Source organism: Lepisosteus platostomus, chromosome 28, assembly GCF_059453375.1.
Source record: "Lepisosteus platostomus isolate fLepPlt1 chromosome 28, fLepPlt1.hap1, whole genome shotgun sequence".
Classification (NCBI taxonomy): Eukaryota; Metazoa; Chordata; class Actinopteri; order Semionotiformes; family Lepisosteidae; genus Lepisosteus; species Lepisosteus platostomus.
Genome location: NC_142638.1, coordinates 2,926,543 through 2,954,303, shown reverse-complemented (window position 1 = coordinate 2,954,303; position 27,761 = coordinate 2,926,543). Strand labels below are relative to the sequence as shown.

The 27,761-nt window shown below is 34.7% G+C and overlaps 1 protein-coding gene across 2 annotated transcripts in view; it reads left to right on the top strand.

Annotated features, from left to right (window-relative positions):
• Positions 1-27,761, top strand: part of asic2 (acid sensing ion channel subunit 2) — a 357,270-nt gene that overhangs the window by 308,304 nt on the left and 21,205 nt on the right. For both annotated transcript variants that reach the window (XM_088623080.1, XM_088623079.1), the window contains exon 2: positions 17,587-17,737. In XM_088623080.1, coding sequence (XP_088479206.1) covers positions 17,587-17,737 — 151 coding nt within the window. The remainder of the gene's footprint in view (positions 1-17,586; positions 17,738-27,761) is intronic.

Sequence of the window (27,761 nt, the reverse complement as noted above, 5' to 3'; positions counted from 1 at the left end):
TTTGTGGTTGATGGCCTGCCAACGCCTAAAATCTTATTAGGCCCAAAACCTCTTCAATTGAAAGATGGCAAAATGAGAGGAAGGATGTAATGGAGCCCAAGGCAGGTAGCCCTTTGTTGCTCTTAACAAGATAAATTAAGATCCCTGATTGCACATTTGAGACCGATTTTACAGCTCTAATTCTGCAAGGTCTGTGGCTGCAGACATTCGCTAGCGGAAGCAAGATAAGATGTTCTGGGTAATGTTATCAATTTTTCACATGAGAGCATCTCTGTGAAATCAAATTTGAGATATAAAATACACTCGTATCTGGGCTAATTGACTGATTTCTGATACTCTAAGGTATTAGTGCAAATACATATATTTTTGAAAGTATAAGTTTACAGAGGGTGGTGCAGTAGTTAGCATGGCAGCCTCAGAGCTCTGGGGCCTGGGGTGCTGTCTGTGTGGAGTTTGTATGTTCTCCCTGTGTCTGCATGGGTTTTATTCAAGGTGTACCTGTTTCCTCCCACTGTCCAGAAATATGCTGGTAGGTTAATTGGCTTCTGGGAAAATTGGCCCTAGGTGTGAGTGTGTGTGTTTGTGTCTGTGTGTGCCCTACAATGACCTGGCGTCCTGTCCAGGGTGTACCATACCTTGTGCCAGTTTCATGCTGGGATAAGTTCTGGCTCCTCCGAGATCCTAATTTGGAGGAAGCAGTTAGAAAATGGATGGAGGGATGGATACGTTTAGTAAGTATAAGTACTGTAAGTAAGTCGTTTTTAAATTGTACTTCTCATTTTTTGTTCAGCAAAAATGAGCTTTACATGTTGTAGTGAGTAGGAGTTTCTCCTTTCTTTATGGTTCACCAATTTCCCTACGCACCTGCGGAAAACACTGAAGTGTGGGGATGTTTTCACTTCAGGCTGTTCTACACCTAAATGAAGCATCAGCTTACAGTATTACAAAACTCCAATTCAGTACATTTAATATGACATTTACCTTTATGAGATTCCACAATTGAAGGATTACTTTCTTATTACAATAAGAGTACCATTTATCATATATTTAAAGAGCCTCAAGCATTTCAAATCAGTGTCCCAGATGGTGCCCCTCTCATACAGTGGTGTCTCATCCCCATTTCTGAAGTGTAAACTGATGGGTTTAGGTGTTGTTCATCAAATACTGTATGTCAGGGGCTTAGGTGAGGTAATCGGAATTCTGTATGTATTCTCTGGGGGAATGTAAAGGCCAATTCTTCAAAGACAATGCTAATTACATATTGGCCCTTGATATCCCTGGGAACAGATTGCATTTCCAATGCTGAAGCTGCATGAATGGATTTTTTTTCTAAAGAAACCTCTCCCATCGGTCAATTTGGCTTTCTAATGTTGACTTTGAGGACATCGCTGTACCACATGATACAAGTACATTCTTAAAGAGAACAACTTACAATAGAGATGATACCAGAGACAGAAAAAATAAATAGAAAAAAATAAAGGGAGCGTCTAGAAACAAATTCTTAAAGGTATTCAGTATTCAAACAAATAACAAATAACAAAACTGGTGTATCACCTCCCTTGAATGACAATATTCAACTGAGCAATATCTTGAGCTGAGGCTTTTTAATAGCGTAAACAGAGAGCTGGCTTAAAGCTTTACTGAATGGAAATTTTTAAAGCAGAAGATGTGTCCTGGATTTGAGCTGCAACCACATTGTCACCATGTGACAGAGCAAAGCCTCTAATCCCATTGTGAGCATGAAATCCGTCCCAAGAGGCATGTCAATTAAAAAAGTATGCAGCTTCATCAGGTAGTGTATGCTTAATCTGAAATGGTACCGTAGAAGAGTTAGAAATTCTAATCTTAAGGGTACAATGAGGGGATTAGTATTCTAGTCTCAATAATTAACCTTCAAAGTGTTAGGCTTCTGTGTTAAATGTATTACTATCATCCTGATTACTTGTGAATCATGCACTGTACTTGTTAAATATCACATACTTTATATTACACAGTTTCTAAAATGTATATTGCATATCTCACGTAATGTAATATGTTACATATTTTGAATTTAATGCAAAAACCATGGTGAAATTGCAGAATTATATGTTTTTGGATATTTTTTCTGCTCTTGCTGATTAGATTGATTTCTTTGACCAAAGTGCTGTGACCTGCAACATTAATTATTCCAAAGTGTGGATTGCTGGAATAATGTATTTTTTCAATATAGTGTTGGTACTTTGTGTATAAAACATTTTACTTGTGGATGTTTTTGTCTTTTCATTTAGAAACCCTATTTATCATACTGAAATCCTATCCTAGTCTGTTTCTTAATGAAATGTCATATTTGTATTAAATCATATTTGTATATTACTGAATAACCTTATTTCAGATAAAGGTTTTCAATACACGTCTGGAACGTAAAGAAACCTGTGGTTACAGATATACAGTAAATACTGGGTTCAGGTGTCAAAAATTAGATAATTTTCTAGAACATTAGATAACATTTACTTTGGAGAACACATGGTCTTAAAGTAAATCTACAACTATAGTCTCAGCACTGTGTAATAATATGCTGTATGTCCAAGAACTCAGTCATTTGTAGTATCAGGCACCTTAAATAATCTAATCCTTACAGCAAATAACAGAATAGTCTGTAACACCGATTTCGCATTTCTTTCTCTGAGTACCGTTCAAATCTTTTCCATGAAAATATTAGACAGATCTGTTAATGAAAGCTTCAGAAAAGATCTCATAAGCCTATTACATAAAGATTTTACTAAGCTTTATTATTGAATAATAAAACAAAATGTGTGGAATCTGCTAAATTTATAAAAACATCCCTCATCCATAAATTATAAATACTTTACAGCAGTAAAGATCTAGTTACATTATTGACAGGGAATATCAATTAACTGGGCACTGTCAAACCATTAAAGCCTCACAGGAAATTGTATTGTCTACTGATTATTAGCTCTTCAGACATATTTTACTGCATATAGTCATATTACCTTAAACCTCTTGACTTTTTACCCTGTCCTACCAAAATATTATAAAAAGGTATTTTTCACAGAACCCATCCTGTCTGTAAAATATCCCATAAGGACTGTAAAGTCGAAACAGGCTATTTGTTTTTTACCCCCAGGGTCCTGTACAATTAGAAAAGAGGCTAAGTTGTTTGTAGCTTGGCCCTTGCATATTGCTGCAGGCAACAGCAAGCCTGGCTAAACTGTCAATTCAGACAGCCTCAAAGGTTTACAAGCAGCATTTGGCAAAAACATAGTCACTGAAGCAAAGAAAATAATGCCAGATTTTGTAATATTTGAAAAACCGCTAAGTGGTTCCATTTCTCCATGGGTATCTGTGATCATGTAATGATCATGTAATGGAACTGATGTGACAGTGTGCTGCATCTGTACTCACTGTGGTGAGAGGAACCACTACTGGTATTGTTCTCTAATTCTTTGATAGGGCAATATATTATAAAGTTTTCTGCAATTTTAGTCAATCTCTCAAAAAAGCTGTGCTTAATGAAATAATCAATAGTTTTTAAATCAGTTAGTCTGATTTTATGTGATATTTTATGAAAGGACTTGCATCCAGTTTTCAAATAAAGGATCTTCATTAACATATCACTTACCGTATCTCATGTGAGCTATGATTCTGTGTTTTTATGTCTAACAAAACAAAAACCTGATATTCAATCACTCTCAGTGACTTTCAATAAAATAAACAAAATTGTGGTGTACCGTCTGTTAAAAAGCTTTTTCTTATTCATAAGCGACTGCTTCAGTATACACAACTGAAATCATTAAAATTGTTTCTTCATAAGCTAAATTACCAAATTTTATGTGCCCCCAAACCTCTTAAAAGCCAGGTTAATCAATATAAAAAATCTGAAACAGTCCTCATTTGAAAGATCAGGACCTTTCCCGGAATGATAATGATTTCTACAAGCCTCTTGCCATGCCAACTGGCATATTAAAATTAGCAATGTAAATTCACTTTAAAAGTATCTCATAATAATAGTAAAACTGATAATTCTCTCAGAGTGACTTCCAGTACTTTAATGAAATTCTTTCATTTCACATCTCCCCCAGAGCACTTTATAATATCCTAATGAAATCCATATTTCACATCAGGTGTCAAAGATGGAGTTTATCTTCTTCACACTTTTCTCCATCCACCCCCCCCCCCCATCCACTGTGACTTGTGTGTAGTATAAATGGAGCAAATTATAAGCGTGATGTTTTTAGGCTTAGACACCAGACCTGCCTATACTAAAAAGAAAGTCTTGTATATGCTTACCTTTCTTTTCAGTATTATCGAAGTGCTTAAATAAAATAGAGTTGCTGATGTTCTTCTGATATTAAGCCTGTAATTAGTGAAATCTTATAAAAAATACAGTATAAAGTCAGAATTCCAGTAAGTAAAGTTACCCTATTATTTAAAAACAATGGCAAATATAATTCAGACTGTAGGCATAGATGTAAAACTAACGTAACATAATGTGGTTAGCAATGCATTTGTCTATCATGTACAATATGAGCTAAGCAAGCTGGAAGGCTTGTTGTTTGCTGTGCTGTCAAAGCCTTTCAGTGGCTGTGTAGTCTTATCACTTTCAGCTGGGTGTCATGTGTCATGTGTCATTTTATTCCTTCACCTACCATTGTCCATGCCTCCTGTTTGAAGAAACTGAAAGGACAGCCTGGATGGTTTGGATAACACGCCTGTGTGAGGTGATTAAACAAAAATAAAACCTAGATTTACTCAGTTTTCATACTGACTGATAGGATGGATTGCGGTGATGGCTGTTAGCAGCTTGGAGCTTAGAAAGCTGGAACCCTGAAGGTTTAGATCTTTACCTGCAGGGGAACTAATTAAAATTAATTTTGCATTGTGTAAAATAAGAAGCAGATACATGGCATTTTATCATATTTCACCTTACTAAATCTCCAACAGTGGAATGTGAAAAAACGTAACCATAACCTTAAGCTTGAAATCTTGCTGCCAGCCAGACATCTAAACTTGTTAATCGCCACTGCTGGTTCAGACACAGCTTCTAAATCCTCTTTATTTTTCCCTTTCTTGGCAGGGGATAACTGCACACTCTTTACTTTGTTTTTTTCCCAACACAAAAAACACATTCAGGGTAGGGCCACAGTCAACACTGTGCTGAAAAGCTTCGGGTAGTGTTCAGAATGTTCCATCAAGCTCTCTTCGAAATTGAAGTCTGGCTTTGTTATGTAACTCACAACCTAATTATGGAACCAGTTTTCAGAAGAGTTTAAGATGAATCAGGATGTTGTTATTCATACCACAAAAAAGTAATTGTGATTCCTGTTCTATAGAAGAAGACATTTTTGAATGACAGATTAAACCAATGTCTTGTCCCAAGTGTGGACTCTAATGTTAGCTTTCTGAAGAGTATCTTTTTACAGAGCCAGGATGCTACCCTGAATCTAAAGACATTCTCTAAGCAAGGGTAAAAATGTCTGTCCCTTGTTTAGGTTGTAAAGTAATGAATGATGGAAATAAGAGATTCATACAGTAACTTGTATTTACTGTTTGCAGGCATAGAATTTTATGGTAGTCACATGAGTAGGGAGTATTCTTAAACGTTGGTTTCTAACTTCACTAAGAATTGCCCCATCATCACACAGCAATAAAACATTATTACCTCTATTGGGGCTTTACTGTTAGATGCTATGGGATTCTTGGTTGTAATGAAAGAGGGAATAAATACTATACAATACACGTTGTTGTAGCAATTTATACAATTATTTCACTTTTATGGCTTTATGTGACTGTTAGCTGCATGCTTTATCCCTACTGGTTTCCTCCTGGGCCAAATCATTAGAAAAACAGAAAACAGATTGTAAGCTCCAATATTCTAGCAATATGTAATTTATTAGTTCATTTTGCAGAGGTGAAATAAACACGGCAGATCCTACTATTTAAAAGTCATTAAGCTGAAAACATTTTCGACATTGACAGATGCAAGATATCAAAGAAAGCTGTAAAGGACAAACCAAATAATGAGACTTTTAAAACTGTGAAAGTACTGTACAGTATAATACATTATCTCTGTAAGTTTTTAATACAGACACATGTACATACTACATGTGAGTTACATGTACAGTATAAGATGGAAAATATAAGACAGAAAAAACGACAAGGACAGCACAGAAGTGTCTAACTATGAAAAAAGGCATGACTATTTGGTCAGAAGTTTCAAATTTGAGTCTTGTTTCATTTCATTCCAAGTACTAAGGACTCAACTGCTACATAAAGTATACAGTACATTCTGACAAGCGTCCATGCTTTGAAATTTGTTTAGAATTTACTTTAGGTGTTAAATATTTGTGTTCCCAACTTGTTTGTGGTTTTCTCTGACAAAAAAGTTTCAGAAACAAGATCTGAAACAACATCTGACCACACTGTCATATTTTGTGTTCAAGTAACATGAAATATAGTTGTACTTCTTTCCATAAGAACGATTACAGCAAATAAATGCATCCAAGTCTGATTTAAAGGAACCTCAGTCTCCAGAGAGCCTCACAAAACCCTTCTATACATATAAGTATCTTGATTTACTTCTAAGAGAATCAATGGTAGTTCTGTTCCAGATAATTTCCAAATGTTTTTTTTTTCTTTAAGCACAAACAACCAAATCTCATAAATCATAGAAAATAGAGATTCTTTAATTTCGGCCATTTACAGTGCAATGTGTCTTTAAACACATTCTTAATGGATCCATTTCAAAACTGTTTTCCTTCTTATGTATTGCAGTAGAAGGCGATGTAAATGTGAATAGAAAGAGCATGGAAGACTGTAACATTAAGATTGATTAAGTAGTGGTTTGGTCCATACACCAATATAAATGTGTGCTATTGTGTCACAAACAATTTGAAGTCTGTGCTGTTTTGCACAGCTTGAAGTTTTATTCAGAATGAAAGCGACAGACAGGAACATCATCTTTTTTTTTCCAGTGAGGAATTTCTTTATTGTTTGATAATGCACCCATAAAACAGAATATGATTAAGAATATAGAATAGTAAACCAAGTCACAAATCTTAAATCCCCATCCCTCCAACCCCCACACCGGATGGCAGCCAGTTCTCATCCTGTAAAATATACACCATCAACAGTCAGCCAAAATAAAAAGCAGGTGTATGAAGACAGATGAGAGAAAAGAGAATGCCAAAGAGAAAGAAAAAATGACTACAGCAGAAGCTTTGTGATTACTGCAAACTGTCCAGTCTCTAGCCCCATGCATCTGGGCTGTAGAAGCCTCACAAACAAAACATCCAAAAAGAAAAGTGCTTATGAATGATGGGGAAGACTGCCAGGAGTGCCAAAATAGAGCTATCAGCATCTTGGCTGCTGCAGTACTAGCAAGGAAATAGTTTCAGTGAGGAATCATCATTCAACAGGGGGAGATGTGAAAAACAAGGTACTTGCTGGTTGTTTCACAAGTATTCTAGATAAAGAAGAACACATTTTCGCCATTAAAAGTATGTCTTGGGAAATCCCAAAACCTGGCATTTCCGAATATTCCATACATGTTCCTATGCAATGTTGCTCTTATGAATGATGAGATCTCTTGACCAAACAGACATCACTGGAAGTGGTTTATGAAGTTGTCTCAATAAGAAAAAAAAATCCAAAGGAATGTCTAGAAATTATTCAATTCCATTAGGATATATACTGTAAACATGCACTGATGACTGTAAAAACACTTAGGACCCTGTGTTCAAAACACTCAGTCACTTAAATCCTCATTACATTCTGAGGGGATTTAAGGTTTTATATGATCTGAATGCAGGCCCCTTAATTTGCATCTATATATAATATCAATAGAAAATGCTTTCTTTCTGTAGGCTCATAAATAAACATCAATTTATGAGTAGTGACATTATGCAGGAGAATAAACTGTTTAAAAAACAGCAGTGAAAATAACCTTGAATTAACTGACATTTTTATTTCTCTAAAATGGCCCCAATACACCTCATACATGTAATATAAATTCTGACAAACTATGCAAACAAGTCTAAAAATGGGTTATACAGTTCAATACTGTATTCAAGATGTGCAAATTTTCTTTAAAGAACAGCTCAGCAGCTCACCAGATACAGTAGTAGCCATCCAGCCAAAATCAAAGAGCTAATCAATCAGACTTAAAATAAAACATATTTTGTATTATATGACAATGAATGTTAATGAATGAATGAATGAATATTTCAATTGCAAACAGATGAAGTCACAGCCACATTCTGACTGGCTCTCCAAATATTCCCAATACTAAAAGTAGAATTGACACACTTAAACTACTGTATGTAACCTTAAACTTCAACACTTTATTTGATTGTGTATAGCAGTTCAAAGGGATTTCACAAACAGTAGGATCTCGATATGTCAGCAAATTTAACTTGAGTAAATTTTCGTATTCGTGATTCAGTCTGGCTGCCATGCTCTTAAGTCGAAGAATGGGATGAATCCAAGAAGAAGAAGGAATTTCAGCTTACCTGCAAAACAGACTAAGATTATAATTGACTATTGACTAGGGAGTCTCTCCCTGTCCCCTGCCCAAGTACCCACTACCCAGCATCAGCGACTTGGCCCTACCCATCTCGACTTGGCCCCGATTTGTATTGACAAATGCTCCCGATTATGTGCCGATAATGTGAATCACAGGCTACAGATGACTTGACAGACTCCCTGACAGTTTTATTGCCCTTTTCATTACAGAGGGGTGTGCTAAGTAACTGAGGAGGGGAAGAGCTGGGAAGGCAAAGAGCGAAAGTGCAGGCATCCACTGGACATAGAGGAGAGATTCATGTTGTTTAGCTGATTACTATAGGTTTTTGATTACTGTTTGTTTTAGCTGATAAATGTTATTTTAATTAACTCAAAGCCAATGCATTAGTCTTTTATCATTTAAGGGAAGGTTATTTTTTATCTTGTAACCATACAGTACATGCTGTATACTGTAGCACATCTAATGATATAGAGATGGACTTGGTTAACTGGAGTCTCATGAATTTCAAGACCCGATTGTATTGCAGTGCTATAGTAAGATGGCAGAGCCACTCAATGGCCTCTGGTGATTATTATAATTCTTCTATGAAATGTTGATGAACTGAGGCTTTCCCCATTTGTAGAAGGATCCCTTATTCCTTGCTAATGGAGTTATTGACCATATACAGTATACCTTATGATATAAAAACATTTGGTTTATTGTGCTCCAAAAGTCTGCATAGGATATGGAGACCAGGAAGCTCTCAGAAACCAGATTCTTCTTTGCTGCAGTAATTTTTTACATCCATTCCACTAGATGATAGCATGGATTTGTGTCTCCTGGAAAGGGTTTCTGGATTTCAAGCATAGTTTTATGGGACCAGTTATATCCTAATGTATCAGGAGTTCAGGGCTAGCCATGATATTTTCATATTCCCAAATATCAAAACATATTATTGATGCTTATGGTGGGAGGCATGCTAGGCAACACTTGGAATCATATGTAAATGTCATAGCTTCATAGATTAGTGTATTAACACAATATGGGCACTATTGCATTAGACCGAAGCACAGGACTGTGCATTTGACAGAGCAACAGTCTGTGCCAAAGTTCAGAGAGTTCAAGCAGCTCTTTCGGATGATGTTTCATCCAGCTTCTGTTTACCCTTGAGCACATACACTTAAAAATATTATTCCCTTTTGAATATTTCATACACTTATTTTTAAGTGCACTACTATCAAATTAAATTCACATTTCTATTCTCTTGAATATCAGGCATTTCATGTTTATTCCTAGCAACTCTTTTCAAATACAAAGTAATTTGAATGCTAACATCTGAGTGGAACATACAGTATAAAATGCTCCTAAATATGTATATTTTGAACAACATACTATGAGAAATATTAATCTGACAAGAGAATTATTGCAATTTCACTGACTGAGTATGTAAAGGCACACATAATAGCGTAGAGATGTTTAAATTGCTAGACACATTGCAAATACTGTAGACTGTATACAGTATTTCAAATGTGTATACTGTATACTGTATAAGGTCAGTCCTAACACCTTTATACTACAGAGAATGCTATTGGGATTTGATCATCTTCAGTATCAAACATTGATAGTTTTACATTATATAAGGTGTGTTGAAAGAAACTGGCTTTAAAAAGGGCATGGTTTCTGTGCTTATTGGTTTCTGTTTGTAGATGTATGCATTTTATTTTCAAAAGCCAAAATATAGACTTCAGCTGAACATTGATACAAGGCAACAAAGATTATAAGCACCATGGTTTGAAAACAGGATACACTTTTCTTTAAAAAATATTCTATCCACATCATTGATCCATTGTGGGATCCTATAAATATAGCTTCTTAAAGATTTTAGATCATTACATTACTAGCAACAAAATTAGCATCATGAGCCAAATCACCTGTTTTTTTTTTGCATCTGTTCTTATGCCCTTATTAACAGAGAAATAAATATACTATAAAACAGCATTTTTTCCCATTTGACATCTACAAATCCCAAACAATTCAAACAAATTGGACTGATGAAGCATGGAATGCAATTATGATTTTCATCCTTGTGTCATACATTGGGTTATAGCTTAAAAAAGAAAGACACAAGCTTATAAAGCTCGTCAAGTCTACTGATTGGCAAAAGAGTTGAAAATAAGAAAAGGTATAAAAAGACACAGAGAATTAAAATTAAAATTAGCAAATGCCAAAGGATCCTCTTCAGTCGATTTGCAACAAATTGTGTCAGGAATTCTAGGGTATTGGGGACGTAGAAGTGTATAATAAAAGGGCATATGATAATAGTTTAGGATCAGCACTGAAGATAAACAGTAAAGGCAAAGCTAGAGTCCAGTTAAATACAAGTGCCATGGAGCCATCAAGAGTGGTGAAAGAGATTTCATGATTTTGAAATTAATGCTTTGATATAAGCTATGTAAAAAGGACATTAAAATAGATAAAGGCAGAGTTTTTGCAAACGAAATGACTTAGAGAATGGTTATTGAAGAGAATGCTCATGTAGAAAACATCATCTGCTCCATTATGAGCTTAAGATGAAAAAGCTCTCCCTTAAGAAAAAAACATACAAACACAACCACTAATAACACACCATTAGAAAAACTAAGGATGGCTACACCACCATGACCTCAGGTAGCACATTTTTATTTGTCATCCAATCTGCAATTACTGCCAGTTCAGAAGACATAAACACACCAGAGAAGACAGATATCAGAAAGTGTAACCAAGTTCATCATATGGGTTTTAATATCATGTTCTTACTGTCAAATACATTTTGTTTTTCCCCTCTACTGCAGTAATGGAAAAGCTAAAGCACAGACACAGCAATAAGCTATCACTCTCCCATTAATACACTTCCATGGAAAAACATGAAAAAAACTTTGACACAGAATGAATTTTTGCTTGAAATTCAATAGCTGACGGAGAGACCAAACAAAGATGTGTATTTATTATTTTGTGTTATTGCACAAACGTGTTTTAATTCTGTGACTTGTCAAAGTAATTTTACACACCTGTCTTTACCTGAATAGCACCTAAATTTAAGTTTGCCATAATAAAGAGTTTTAATGTAATCAACATATACAGTACTAGTTTTCAATTTTTCTTTTCAGTTTTTACTGATGTTTAATTTCCTTCAACCATCAAAATTGAGTTTGAGCATTCAGGTGTTGATTACAAATATTCCTTTTAAAAAATGAGTGCACTTTATATGCAATTCAACAAAATTGAACACCACTGGAAGTGGGTGATTACTTTTGCAAGGCACTGTAAAGACCTGTAAAAGACTAGACAAAAGACAGATATAATACAGTCTTGGCTGTTTGACTACAAACAACGGAATTAAGAAGCTGCAACAGGAATATTGTTTGGTGGAACTTCTGTATTACTTTTGGAATGACCCAATCTCAAAGTTATTTAGATATAACATTGCAATATGAACAACATTGTTTAATTGAGAAATAAACAGGACTCTTTCTATAGCATGATGAAAATATACATATTATATGTCTACAAAGTTTCTTAAGTGTTATTTTTTTGTAGGCTTTTTCATTTGGGGTTCATGCAACTATACTTTGCTTCAAGGATAATGAGGTTACTTCAACTTATACAGGCTGTTATACAGGCTCTGACATTAAGTAAAATGTCATTAAGCAACCCATGTAAGGGAGGCATTAATTTTTATGCTGGACACTAAAAAAGGCACTCAATCCCTGTACATTAAAGCTCATCCTATTAAAAGAGAGGTCCTCAAGCACCTGCAGAAGGTAAGATCAATCCAGAGATTTAGTTATTTGGTCTCTCAAGAGCTAAATTGGAACTTTGAGTCCCTTTCCATCTTGGGACTGGCTGATACACTGATACGGGTAGAAAATAGAAGAATTCCATTTTCCTGCTTCTAGGGACACAGGTACTGATTAGGATCAAAGCTCATAGCTATGTTTTGATAGCTTCACTTTTTTTAGAAAATGTGAACAGCACCATATGCACAGTACAGATCCTCCATCCCTTCCTCCCTCCATTTTCTAACTGCCTCTTCCAATTCAGGGTTGTGGTGGTGCTGGAGCCTATCCCGGCAAGCAAAGGGCAGAAGGCAAGGTATCCTGGACAAGATGCCATTCCTTTGCAAGGCACACACTCACACCAGAGCTAATTAACCTACCAGTACGTTTTTGCACCTGGACGAAACACACATGAAAGCTGGTTGTAGTATATAGACTATGTACAGTGAGCATAAAAAAATGTGCCACTTACTGTATAAAAACAAAGATACAGTTATTATTGGTGTAGTGTCATATAAAATGACAGAGTCCTGATGTTGGTAAAAGAAGAGTCGCTTATTACGCATTCATGTGGGAGAGTAGCTTTCCTCAGCCAGTCTCTCCGAACGGTTATAAAGTTAGTCTTTTTATACAGTGTAACAAACAAAGTATTAGCACGTACATCATATGACTTGCTAACTGTCGACTCAGTCCTTTCCATTCTTATGCTGGTCTAACAGAAAAACACCTCCTTATCTGGCACTTTGCCAGAACTCAGCATTCACAAAACAGAATGTTACAAGTTCCGTATAGACGTTATGTGAAATCATGAACGGACAGAACTTGCTACCTGTATGTGTTTCCTGCTGACAGGCAAAGAATATGCAGGTTGATCTTTAGGAGATAAGTTGTTAAAAGCTTTCATTCTGGATTCCTAATTGGGAAAAGGACTAGGCATTTTAATCAAATGAGCAATGCGCTGTGTTAACAACAAATTCATGTATACCTTGCCAAAGAACACTGTAACCCTAATGGGGTATTGCACTACACAATATACAACATTCTTTTTTATAGTAATGGAAAGAAAGATTGAGGCAGTAACGTGCACTACTGTGACATTATTAACAAGTCGTATTTCATTTCCTGCCAAGGCGCATTGATACAATGCTGTAATGGAGTATGCTTTGTGTGACTCACGGTTAAATTAAAGATGTAATTCCCCAGTGAACAGCTTTCACCACTACCACCCTTGCAAAAGGCAGCTCACTTGATTTGTAAAAGGCAGAGAAGAATGCACATTACGCTCAAACACAGATAATGTTTTTAGCTTTTTCCAAATCACATTCAGTTTCTTGCTTCCATAAAAAAGGTTAAACTTAAGATTATAGGAAAAATAAGAGGTGACCTTTCAGCCTATCTTTCATGTTCCACTGGGTGCAATTTTCCTGCAGACCAGTCCAGGCTCTTTCTGGAGGTCCCCAGTTAAAGTCACTACTAAACAGGATATTCTCCAATTATGAACATAATTGTAATTCCTTTAATTAACCTGAAGAAAAAGTAAGACTCATAGTCAAGTGATTTAAGTTTGCCCTTTTTCTTCTAGTTATGGGTACTATATTGGTGTTTTATTCCATTCAACTGCAAATGTTCACTAGTGAATTAATTAGTCTCTAGCTATAGTTCCATGTTTGCTTTTGTTCTCTCTGCCTCTTTTTAGAAATATGTTAGACTATGCCTTGATTAAACCTGAGACGTATGCATTTTTTATATAGGTATCCCTCTGGCAGAAATGCTAACTGTTAACTTCGCAAAACACATCAAATCCAAAAAAACAACTGGTAAGATAAATTTAGTAATCAAATTAAAAAGGATGAGGCAGTGATGTACAGTACAACCAGCAGTCAGCTTGCTGCAGCTACAAACTAGAGTTTTCAGTGCACAGCACCTTTGTCTTTTGCTGCAGAGACAAGAAGCTATTAAGAGTTGGTCCTCCTGCTTGTGTGATTGGTTTGCCACGACAAGTGACATCTGTTTTTTTTGGTATAAATACATTTGAAGGTTGGCAGCCCAATGCATTCATTAGATTTGTTCATGTATTGTTGTTCCAATGCATTATTGCCCTTTTTATTGTTTATGACCTCAAGGGTACTGACAAAGTTAAATCCAAGGGACTTCAGCATCAGCAGTGAAAATGAAGCAGAAGACACAAACAGAAACATATGATGAAGTGCATTTAAAATTGAAAAGCACTCCCCTGCCATAGAAAGAATCCGATATCCTTTCAAGAAACAGCTCCGTGAAATCAATTACTAGCATTCAACCATGCTAGATGGCTAGATGGAATGAATGACTTCCCCTTATTTTTTAATATTTATGTGCCACCTTCCTCCACAATTCTGGTTTTCCAATAGATCATCTCAAAGAAAATTCAATCAGAAATGCACTGTCAATGAATAACAAAAAATAAATAAATTGCAATTTCTCTCCCTCTATAATTCTCCATAAATTCTCAAATTAATTTAGCATATCAAAAGTTCTTGTTTTCCCTTTTGAATTTGTTTCATCTGCTGAAGACAGTGTTGGGACTTTAATTTAAAAATGCATCAATGATGCTAAGCCAGAGACATGAAGTCAGGGAGTCACTGGTCACACACCACAAGAAAATGCTATATAAAACCCTAACCATTAACTACTACTATGTTACACCCATTATACCGTATACCCATTATATACTTTGCATATAAAAACAAACCCTTTTTTGAACCCATGAGTGAATGTGTAATTCAAGTTCCTTTACTAATAATCTACCTTTAATGGTGCTGTTTACAACTAATTAGATGTATCTACTTCTAATGGAAGATTGGCTCTAACTGCAAACCCTTTTGATGTCAGCCTTTTACATTCATCCAGTATAGTGTATAACAAAACCTGATGAAATCTTTGCACCTCAGTTTCATAATTCATTTTCATGTAGCAGGATCATCCAATGGTTTCTCCATTTGTAAATGGAATGGAGATCTGGGAGATGCTGTTACCTGGGAAGGTGATGAAGGTTATAGGTTTCATGATCCTTGAGCTTCAATGACCCACCACTGAGTACCTATTCAATTTATTGGAAGTTCCCAATATTTTGGCCGGTGAGTGTGGAACCATTACTGTTCAACAGCTTTAGTGCAGACTGACTACAAATTTTCCTTTCTTACTACAAATTATATTTTGGCCAGCATTTTTCTTGCTAACTTTAAGGCTAACCTCCAGTGAGCCAGACTCCATTCACTGTATCATTGTCATCTTTTCAGTCTCATACTAGAAGAAAATGCAATACTTAACTTTCATTTTGTCACTTTAAATCAGATTTACAGATGATATACTGTACTGTAGTTTTAGCTCATATCAGACTGGTTTTATTCATTGCTGTGGTCAAATTGAGTGATAGTTACTTTTAAATTAATTTTTTTTTTTGGTTAACTATGAAATTAAAAAATATTTTCTTGGCACAGAAAAGACAAACAGGATGTCGGTGATTTTGACAAAATTAATGTGAGGCTATAGCTCATGAAATGCACAAAACAGTGCTGTGCAAAGAGGTTTCATAAGTAACATTTAATGACTGTGTCTGTATGGCTTTAGAATTGAATAATGGATGTTCCTTCGTATATTTGAGTGCATCATTAACTAAATCCTTTAAGTGTCTCACAATATTTGGATTAGAAAGGCAGCATTAATTTGCTGCTGCAGTTGTAATGCCATGTTAAGCTGAAATTGCTTTTTTTGTTTTAGCAAGCTGTTTTTTTTCTTGTATAGTATAATTATATATTTATTTATTGATTGTTTAATTGAAAAACCATTGCAACCATTATACCATTGTACAAAATCACACTTTTTTAACTTCTACTGCAGTTGTGCATAGACAGATTTAAGAGTCTTTAATTTACTATACAAAAATGGAAAATATAACAAATAGAAATTCAAAATTAAACGTCTGATATAAGCAGTAAAGAAATGCGCATACTGTAAACACACTCACATTTTCTTTGTCTGAGAAAAATAAATCTGGTGTCCCATGTTCATTTTACAATTTGATTATAAGCAGCATATAATAATTCAACCCCTGAAAGCTACAGCAGCACATTTATACAAAAATCTGTATGATTTTGGAAACTACAGTACGTGTAATATATTAGTTCTTATTGTACAACATAGCCACAGAGTTGTGTGTTATTATATCCTAATAATTCATATCCTAAAAGTCCATGAAATTATGCAATTGACAGTAAATGCTTTTGATTATTGAATATATATATTTTATATTATATAAAATAATATATAATTTCTCATTTAAATATATCTAACATCCAATTAATCTAATTAACATCTAATTTCAGTGATACCTCAGAAAAATTAGGGGAAAAGTGAATGGTTGTTATTCATTATATCTTATTATTATATATATATTTTGTAATGACATTTTTTTTGTGAAAATAAAGTTAAAAAATGTATAAATGCTGAATCAAATTTTCATTTGAAACATGCCTACTCCTTTTTCAAAATCTCTTAATCCAATTGAGGTCATTGAAGAACCTGAGTCTAGCCAAGCAAGCAATGGGCACAAGGAAGGGTACACCCTGGATGGAACACCAGTCCATTGCAGAGCACACACAAACACAGATAAACAAGCGATCACACCAGGGTCATACCAGTATGTATCTGCTCTGTGGGGGAAAAAACTGGAGCACCTAGAGCAAACCCACACAAACAGCACCCCAAGTCTGGAATGAACCCGTTGCTGCAGAAGTGTAAGACAGCAATTCTGCCTACTGTGCATCCATGTCACTCACTATCTCTTTCCTCCTGTGCCTTCATTACAAATTGAAATTGCCTCCTGATGTGTCATTCCGTTTCATCACAGGAAATATCTTGTGTGATTGAAGTCTTATAGGACTGAACTCTGAGCAGGCAATGTAACATGGTCTCTTTTTGGCGCAAAAAAAACAAAAATGTTACCCATTCCAAGTTCTAAAAAAAAAAAACTTTTCAAAGTTAACTTGTACCTACTTTGTTATACAGTCTCATCTGTTTTTGAGATAACAGCTGAAGTCACCCTTATTTTTGGTATCAACTGTTCAAGAGTTTTAATACATGTGACCCCTAAAGTGTCACCTTCTACAGTACATCTCCACAGGCAGAATTCTTTCAGTTTGACACAGCACACAAAAATCCACAAAACTATCAGTCTGTTGGGTTTTTTTTCACTGTACAGTATACGTCTGATGAGCTTCTGTTTCTTTTCAGGTTTTTACAAGGTATGGGAAATGCTACATGTTCAACTCTGGAGAAGATGGAAAGGCATTGCACACAACAGTGAAAGGAGGCACTGGGAATGGTTTAGAGATCATGTTGGATATACAGCAAGATGAATATCTCCCTGTCTGGGGAGAAACAGGTAAGGCAGTTGTTTTCATTTAAAAATATCACCACAGTGTTTGTGATCTATTATATAACTCCTTTAATTATTTTCTTGTCTTCGATAAGTTAATATCAAACTATACCACAATAATAGAAGAATCATATTGGTGCGAAATTCAATGCAGTACCATGGAACCAAGCATTGTAAATGACAAGGATAAACCTAAGTTTTTACATTGAAACAAATACTCACTTTGACATCTGTGCCACTGCCATCAATAATTTGTCATGTTATGAAATGATGTACAATTGTATTTGTTAACCATAAAATGCAAGTTTTGCAAGGTAATATGGGGTTTTGACTAAACCACTGGGGCAGTAAGTCCAGGAATGGTCACAGAATTTATAAAAAATGCAGAGCAAACAAAAAATCTAGAAAAAAGGTGTGTAGATGACCTATTACCAAAGTTAATTGCCATTCTGAAAACAGAATTTTACCCTATCTATAAGAAACCCTTTTGGAATTACACATTTATTATAGTGTAATTGCAATGTACAGTAACTACAATGTAATAAACATACCTCTATTTTGTGTTTATATCTTTTAATAACAAAGTTTAATTTCTACCCACAAGGCAGAACAGAAGAAGAACACTAAATATTTTTAGAACCAAAAACTGATATGTTATTGTAGTTTAATGTAGTTAGTGAGAGACATGTTAATTTAATAATTTATACATTATCAATAAAGGAATTATAACATTATAACAGCTTACTGCTAGTTGTACAATTATAAATCAACATAAGTGAAAAATATCCTTACAGAGAGGATACAAAGTGAAGCAATGCTGTCCGTCTCCTTGTAAGATGTAGAATTTAGTTCATTTAATTTGCTCATCCTAGCAAAGTATTATATAACTAAAATGTATATTTTAAAGATCTGAATCAATTCATTAGGCCAGTCCTTCTCAACATTTGGTCCTTTCAGTTCTTTGCATTGCAATATTAAGCTTCGACCAGCACCTTAATCGTAATATTGATTTTTCTGGCTACTAATTTAATAATTACTGATCTAGACAGAGCAAATGGAATTGATTGGAAAGGCCAGTATCATTGCCCTTGCTTTAGGGAATTAGAAATATCTCGGCAGAAAGTCTGAATATGCATAAAATCTGGCAGTTTTTAAAGCACAGAAGCCAGGGAAATTGAAGCAGATCATCGGTGAAATCAGAGTTTTTCCCTCCAGTGAAAGCGTTTTCTTATTCTGTTTGAAAGTCTAACAGGTTCAGTTCATTTTGCTAGATGCAGCACACAGCACTTGTGCATTCTGTGAGTGTCGCAGTTGTCTTTCTACAAAACACATTCTTCGTAGATTATTAATCAAAAGTGTTGGCTGTGCAGGGCTGAGGAAACAAATCAATATTTCCCCACTCTTAGTTACTCCCCTTTCACTGTCTTATTTTTTTCTTTTATTACAAAAAAAGAACTGAAACCTAGCATGAGTCCAAGACTTCCTTTATAGATTTTTTTTTCATTGACTGCTAAGATAAAAAAATGAGTTACTTCTTTTCTCTTTTATATATATTTCTAGTACAATTTGTGAAACCACGCCATTTGTTTGTATGCTAAAAAATATTTTGGTCAGACTAATTTGGGTTACAAGCTGTATTGCTCATTTAACAAGACAGATGTGAAGAGGTTGAGGTGGTGATGGAAAGATCTCTTTTCTCGATATACAGTGGGTGTAGACGGTATTGACCCCCTTTGGACCTGATCCACATTTTGCTGTTACAACCTGAAATTGCAACACATTTGAACAGGATGTTTGTTTTTGTACATGCTTAATATTTTGATGGGGCATGATTATTTTTGTTGTACAATAATTAATTGAAACTGAAAACTGAAACATCCAGCTTTGACAAGTAGTCACTCTCCTTAGATCTTAAGCACTAAATATTTAGTTGCTCCCCCTTTTGCAGCGATACTAGCTTATTGTATGTTGTAACCAGCTTTTCACATTTTTCAGGTTTAATATTGGCCACTCTTCCTTGCAAAATTGTTCCAGCTGTTGCAGGTTACTGGGGGAGTGGTGGTGTACAGTAATCTTCAGTTCCTGCAACAGATGTAAGATGGAATTTAAGTCTGGACTTTGACTGGACCACTCAAAGATTTTTACCTTTTTTAGCCACTCAAGGGTTGTTTTATCTTTGGAGTCATTGTCCTGTTGGGATAGAGATTTACAGCATATATCAGTTTCAGTTATTTTCAGACTATTTCAAGTTCTGCTCCAGGTTCTGTCTATATGTTGATCCATCCTTTCTTTCCTCTATTTTGACAAGCATACTAGCCTCTGCAGATAAGAAGCACTGCCATGCTTCAATGTGGGGATGGTGTCTTGTGAATGATGAGCAGTGCTCTTATTTTGCTAGACATAACACTTGGCATTTAGGCCAAATAACTTACTTTTTTGTCTTATCTGACCACAATTTTTTTCCATGTTATTGCAGAGGCCCCAACATGCTTTCTTGCATATTCAAGACAAGCCACTGTATCACAGAGCTCAAATTTCTGGAGTATCTGAGCTATTGTTGACAAACTCACAGTTTCTCCCATCTGAATTATGCGACACTATATGTCTCTGAGGGTTATTTTCAGTCTCTTGATTGCTCCCTTCTTACTGAGCTTCTGAGTTTGGGAATCCGACCTGGTTGTTGAAGATTCTGTGCTGTTTTATGTGTCTTCAACTTCCTGATAATTGATTTAACACTGCTCCGTGGGATCCTCGGTGTCTTTGAAATCCGATTTTATTTGTCGCTTGGCTGGTGTCTGTCCCCAACTTTGTTCATTTGTTGTTGCAGAAGGTCCTTTGTCTTCATGCTATTTTGTATGAAATGTCCAACAGTGGGAACTCACACAGGTGTGTTTAACCTTAGAAAAACAGACCTGTCCAATCAGAATGGTTAACCACACAACAACATGTGGCACAATGGGGGTCAGTGCTTTCTACATCCACTGTAGACTACCTGGTCCTGCTGGGTTGTCTATATCACATGCTATCACAGTATAAAAAGGGGATCTGAAAAAGAAAACTTGTCAATGCATAAAACGTATTATAAAATTTATTTGTGGATCTGAAAAAGTATAACTTTACCTTTAAAGGCAGATCAAGAGGGAAGTGCTGTGGGAGATGAGAAGACTAAATTAAGAATATTCTGGGAGACACATGGATGAAGAATATAGGGAATGTACAAGGACCTTGGAGAGGCCTCCAACCTATTATTGAGCTTAAATACCTGCCAATTCATCTTTTCTATCATTGAAAGCAAAATATTTTCAGAAAAATTTCCCATCAGAATCCATTGTCTTTTATAATTCAAAGAGAAAAAATCTGTAGTACTCCACTTACAATACAAATTCTAAATCCAAGTCACAAGGGTCCACTTAATTATGTGATGGTTTGTTAAATATAAATAGATGTTTTTTGCTTTCCCACTAGCATCTATTACACAATAAAGAAATGTATTAGCTGTTTTTATGCTTACATTTATTTATTTATTCTATTCTAAGTTTTAAGTTTATTTCTTTCCGTTTTTGTTTTCACTCTTTTTTAAGTTTGAGATATTTATTTTCTCACAACCAACTTTTTAAAAATGTGTATTAAAATAAAATCAGTTGCATCGAACAGTCGTTTTTAAAATGACATTAATTAATAAATTAACTTACAAAAAAAGTGTAACTAAATAGTCACAAAATAGCACTCTGAGATCACTGAGAGTTTGACTTGCAAGGTGATTGGTTTTCTGAATAAAGACTGTCAATGATGTATGTGAGCAAATGTTCTTAAATCTGTTCCTTATAAATTGCAAAATAAAACTGTGTGTAATATCTGGTCATAAACACACCAGAATGTTTATGGAATAGGTCATTTGTATAGTGTATAGACATGTTGTGCAGGTCAACAGTAAGAACATTTGAAATGATGGATTCATGGATTCTAGTGTCTCTGGATTTGCAGACAAATTATCCTGTAGCCACAGTTACTGTTGCCTTCTGTTTTTTGTTCATCTCCAGTGCAGAGAGATTCTGTTTGTGTGTCATGCTGAACAAAATCTATATTATTACAGACACTACATCCCCAGTATTCTGGAGTTCTTTCTGACCTCCTGACACCTTTTGTACTAAATCGACTGAGAAGGATCATTAGGCATTTGTTTTAGTTTTAGTTCCTGCAGGCATGCTACCTGACAAGAGTGGCCACTGATCTTGTCACTTTGCTCCAAGATTACTCAATGTTGTCTGACATTACCATTTTTTTACGCTTTCTCTCTGTCTTCTTTAAGTCCTCATTGTGCTTAACTCCTTAGCATCTCAGTGGGTTTGCTAAGCCTTGTAAAACAGATAAAATCTCTATTATCTATCCATTTTATTTAACCCATTTGTTTTAGGTTTTGTGGATGAATGCAGATAAGCTCTTACATCTTTCTGATATACTTTGTCTCCTAGTTTGAAACTGCTGATTTGTTGTTTCTATTGCATTTCTTGCATAAAATTTAATTTGCCATGTTTCTACCTAGTTCTGAATAGTGTTTCAGTCCTTTTGTATTGTTTGCACATCTCATACAATATTTGCTTAGATGCCTGCAGTTTTTAGTTTGAGGATTATTCTCTGACATGTGGAACTTTATAAAAATGTTTCTGAAAATCTCCACATAAACATATAATACCATAGAGCTTACAATTATCCACTGATGTTGTTTCTTTCTGCAAAAAAAAAAATGCTTCTCTTCTAAATGCAAGACGTTTTCTAGAATTCAGTTTCCAATTACAATAGATTGTCTTATTAGGCTGTTATTTCCGTACTGTTATTTATAGTGGTGTCAAGACTCCAGTTATGGACACAAAATGATTAGTGAAATAATAATTAGGGGATTATTCATAAAATAACTAAAGAGATTCTCCAGCATAGAGTTGGAAACTCAAGCTAGCAGTATTTTGTAGCAAGAATAACAGTAAGGAATATTCTAATTCAATAGAATGTTTTTTATACATTTGGTTGAAATCAGAACATTTTAAAAAGAAATGTCCTGCAGAGACAGGTTCTGGATTGCTTTGGTCTTCCAAAAAACTAAAAACAAACATTTTATAGGCAGATTCAGGAACAAGGGGATTTCTGCTAATGGATGAATGGTACCAGTAGAATATTTCATTGTAAACAAAACAGATTTTGTAGTTCCTACAAATTGCTGGAACAATGGTACTGCCTAAATTTTTTTTTTTTATTATTTTGGTCATTTCAAAATGAGTTGAATCTGTTTAACTGATTTCATTTAAATGAAACATTCAATGAGCAATTATCTGCCTGTGGTAAAAAAATACTTAAAGTTCTTCTAGTAACAGTGTCTCATTTTTTTACAGAAATCTGCTTTCATTTCTGAAGATACGAAGAGCTTCTTAAACATTCCATACAATGTGCCTTTTAAATCATCCAACAAATTAATCTTGCAAACAGTTTTTAATGAAAGAGGTGTGCAATGTGCTGGATCTGAAATTGCAATTAAAAAGGGCAGGATTTTGTTTTCTCCAATTAACACATTTCTTATCAACATCTGCTTCGGTTAAAAAAAAAGGCCTTCGTGCTACCCATGCAGGCTGTCTGTATTGTCAGCCAGAGATGCAATTAAGCATAAAAATTGATAAAATATAAGCTCATGACATAAAAACAAAGGAAATATTTAATGGCAAGTTGAATATTTAATCGACAACCTTCAATGAATTTGGAAAACAAACATTTAGTATTTTAGAGAAACGTTCTGACAACTCCAGTTAATTAAGGACTGGGGGGTGACCTCAGAGTTTAAATGGCCTTGGCAATGCATGAAGGAAGCTTTTGATTGAGAGCAAAGACTTAAATACTGTAAATCAAACCTAATCCCCTACTTCTTGGCATGACCAAATCTTCCCTTGTGAAAGGAACTAGTGACTCTTTCCAGGAATAAATAACTTACTAATAGTGAATGGGTAGACACTTTATAAACATCCAAGTCAATTTAACGAAGATATCCCACATCTCATCTTTGCAGGGTGTTTTTTTCTTCTCATGCACTCCATCGTTGGCTGTGGGGCTGTGAAACTTCCAGATGACAGAGAATGAAAAGAGAGTTTTTTGGTCCAGATATGAATCAAATCACTGAACTGAAATATTGAAGTGCATAACATGTCAGTTGCTGGCCAGTTATAAAATGTCCCCTAGCAATGACTCGAGATTCAGGCCACTACAGAACGAGTGCATTTAAAGACAAGGTTTAGATAAACGGATAGCATCAGAGAACAAACAAACATTAAGGATAAAATAATATGATAAAATCCAAAATAAATGTTCTTATGAATACAAATGGAAAGGAAGATTGTGTACTGTATAATTATAAAGTAAATCACAAAGTTAGAACACAAGAAAGGGCCGTTCAACAGGACATTGAAGCTATCAATGCCCTTCATTTTCCTGTCAACTAAATGATTGTTTTAGAGTATTGTGTCTAGATTTGAAATTTCCCAATCTTTGCTGCCTCCACAAATAAATTTTATAATACGTTTTATGCATTGACAATGCACTGTGTAAAAACCTAGTTTGCTACAGACAGGAATTGTTACTTGTGAACCCAAGGTTTCGCACTAAATATAATGAAAGTTACAGCTCACACATTTGTTTCTTGTGGTGCCAAACAAATGTGATAATAGATTTGCAAGACATCCTAGGTAATCAGAGTAGGTGGTATTTCTCAGGTTTATTTCAGCAGGTGGAACTGCGATACGGATAAATGAAAGCTAACATACACATGATTGCCAGTCTAAAAGTAAATTTCAGCATTGTTGTTCTGCTTGTACTGTATATAATTCCTCCTGTCTTCTCATGTTTAATTGCCAATTTCTAACACAGTCTGAAGCACTTAACAAGTGTTTATTTCAATGAAAAGAAAGCAACATTCTCCCCTTTTGTTTCCTATCTCCTGGATCAAAGCAATTTGCCCCTAGGGAATTAAAGGAGATCTAGTTCACCACGGCTTAATGTTAAAAAAAAGTCAGCAAAGATGTTTAAAGGATTGTGTTTTTTTTCCAACTTGCATGACAAGAAAAACTAGGTTTCTGGTAAAATTTTACTACTGTAAAAATGTATCACAAATAAAATAATGCAGCATTTATTTAAATGGACTGAGGTAAAAGTCACACATTTTAGAAAATGATGGGCACAAATTAGATTTATTAATCCTTCTTTCATACAACATCGTAAAAGAATGTGATGATTGACAAAATTGTAGGAGTTAATTAATAGCTATGGTAATACAAGTAACGGTTAAAAGAACTGCTCTTAATATAGTAAGATACTGTATAAGACATACTGTAAGAGGTGGCAGTCACTATAATGTGCTATTCTTTAAATGGACCAAGAACATATACGCATTTAAGAGGATCAAATGTAAATAATGAACTTGCTATCATATTTTAATATGCAAATGTACTCAATTAGTTTGAAATAGTAGTTCACTGTTTCCATTCTGGTGATTAAAAAGCAGTTAAAACTGAAAAATTATGAGAATGAAATATTTAGAATTTGTTATTGTAGGTCATTTTTAAATTGAATATAAGTCATGGTTTGCTACTCCGCATTATTCAAGAAGTAATACAGATTAATCTGATTTAGATATCAAAATGTACAGTAATCCAAAAAGGCTTCTTAAAATGAACACCCGCACTACTGACCAGTGAATGAGTGTTCCCTTTCCTTTGTTATAAGAATTATAGAAATATAATGCAACAAAGTTTTCAGAAAATGTAAATCTAAGTAAAATAATAGGCCTTGTCACCACAGTCCACAGTATAAATACTGTGATAATTACTCCTTGGTTTACTTTTTACTAAAGGAAAATAGAAAAGTCCAAACAAACAAAAAACATTTCCAAAAACTCATTCCTCAAAAATTGATATTTTAAACGGTGTCTCTAGGCACTGACTCTTTCCTCTGCAGAATAATGAGACAGAACTGAAATGAACATCATGTTTGCTTGAAAGGTTAAAGCCCATTGTGTGTGCATCTTTCCTCCTCAGGCATAATCTTGCTTTAAAGAGAGCTCTGACGCTTTCTGACTAAATGCCTTGCAATAATCAGTCATTCCAAGTGAAAAACATCTTTTATAAAAATGGTTTGAGAAGGATTTGTTAATTAAACCTCTTTACTTATTAATTAATATCCTAAGTCATTGGTCTCTAATATTAATTAATGCAGCAGAAAGGACCCATAGTTCCTCAGTGATTAAGAGCTTTTATTTTAATGCACAAAATATATTTTTCATTTGACTTTTAATTTGTTTTCACACCATGTAATTGAACGGACCTTGTTTTTCATTTTTAACCATTGGTAGCCTAGATAAATGTATCACAAATGCACAGTAACTGACATGTACCGTATGACAAATTTTGTAATGTGAGGAACTTTAATGATTTTTTTCATAACACGAATTTGGGACATTTTTATTGTGGAGAATGAAATCATGTTCAAGAACAAATCAAAGAGCTTTAAATATATTGACTTTAGCTTTTTTAAAAAGTATATTGTTTTCTATTTTTAATATAACGTTTTGCCCTAAAGCTTAATGAAAACATATCTAATGAAAATGCTTAGCAAATCTACTAATTTCCCTCAGTCTAAAAAAATAGTTCCATATACTATTATTATTTTGTTGGTGTCATGTTTTGATAAGTTGTGTAAACTTTTTTGTTACAGGTACTCTGAACAGTTTACCAACACATGTAAATAGATTACACAATGCATACCTTTAAAAGCTATAATTTACACTTATCAAATCAAACCAGTTAGTTCAACATGTACGGTCATTTTTTGGGTAAACAGTGTAATTGGGAATCTGTAATCCTGGATGGTCATCACCACTTCCATCTGACCAGTTTAAGCCCAGAAAATCACTCAAGTAATTGCCTGGAAGGTTCCTCTGGCCATTCTAAATGATGTTAGCATCTCACTGGGTTATGCAGTGTTAAGCCTAGTAATTAATGAAACAAGACTGCAGGAAGAGTGGGTGCAAATATACTGTACTTATTGATATTTAAGTCAGTTAGCTACGCAGTATGTTGAACAATGGTTACAGCTTGACAGATTTAAAATATGCTATTATCATATTGCTTCTTGAACACTTACTTTCTTGCAATTCTGTACCATATCATTCAATACACACAAGCCAATGCACAAATGGTAGTTACATTTAGCAAAACTAACACCCTGTATTGTACAGTATACTATCATTATCCATGGGAAGGTGTTCATCAAGATTCTTTTGAACCATAGGGTACAGTTTTCATTTAGCAGTCATTTCAGTAGTTTAGCAAGCATAGCTCAGCAAGAGAAAAATAAAGTATCTCTAAACATATTGAAAAAAACTGCAGTTTATCTTTGAGAATACCATTATAACTACAAGTCGACAGTAAAACAGAAAATGTCTTCTAATGTACTCTACGTGAAAACACATAAAAACACTGAGCTTAAATTAATTTAATTACAGATTTAAGCGACGTTGCTAATGTAGAATTCTTCACTCCTGCCAGAGTGCTCGTACATATTTTGGGGTTAATGGGTTTCTTCTGCAAAATGGCGTTTATCTTATTTAATTTTACATTGTTCATCAACCAAGTAAGTTATTTTGCCTCATGCTTGCCTCTAGTTGCTTATCTAGTCCATCCATTATCAGAAAAATATTTATTCTTGATAAGGGTCATGGCAACTCATAGCCTATACTAGAATCACAGAGTGCATCATCATCAGAGGGCACCAAGTTGATTCCTCTCCCAGTAATACCCTGAGCATGTTTTTTGTTTGAATCAATAACATCAATCCTTCTAATATGTATGGAAAATTTACACAGAGGCTCTTTATTTCATGGGTCTTGAACACATCAATTACAATGTTCTCAAGATCAATTTTGAGATCAGTGTCTCTTTCTCTTTGTTCTGCAAAGAGATCCAGAACACTTTTTTGCAAAAGAATACTTTGTCATTAG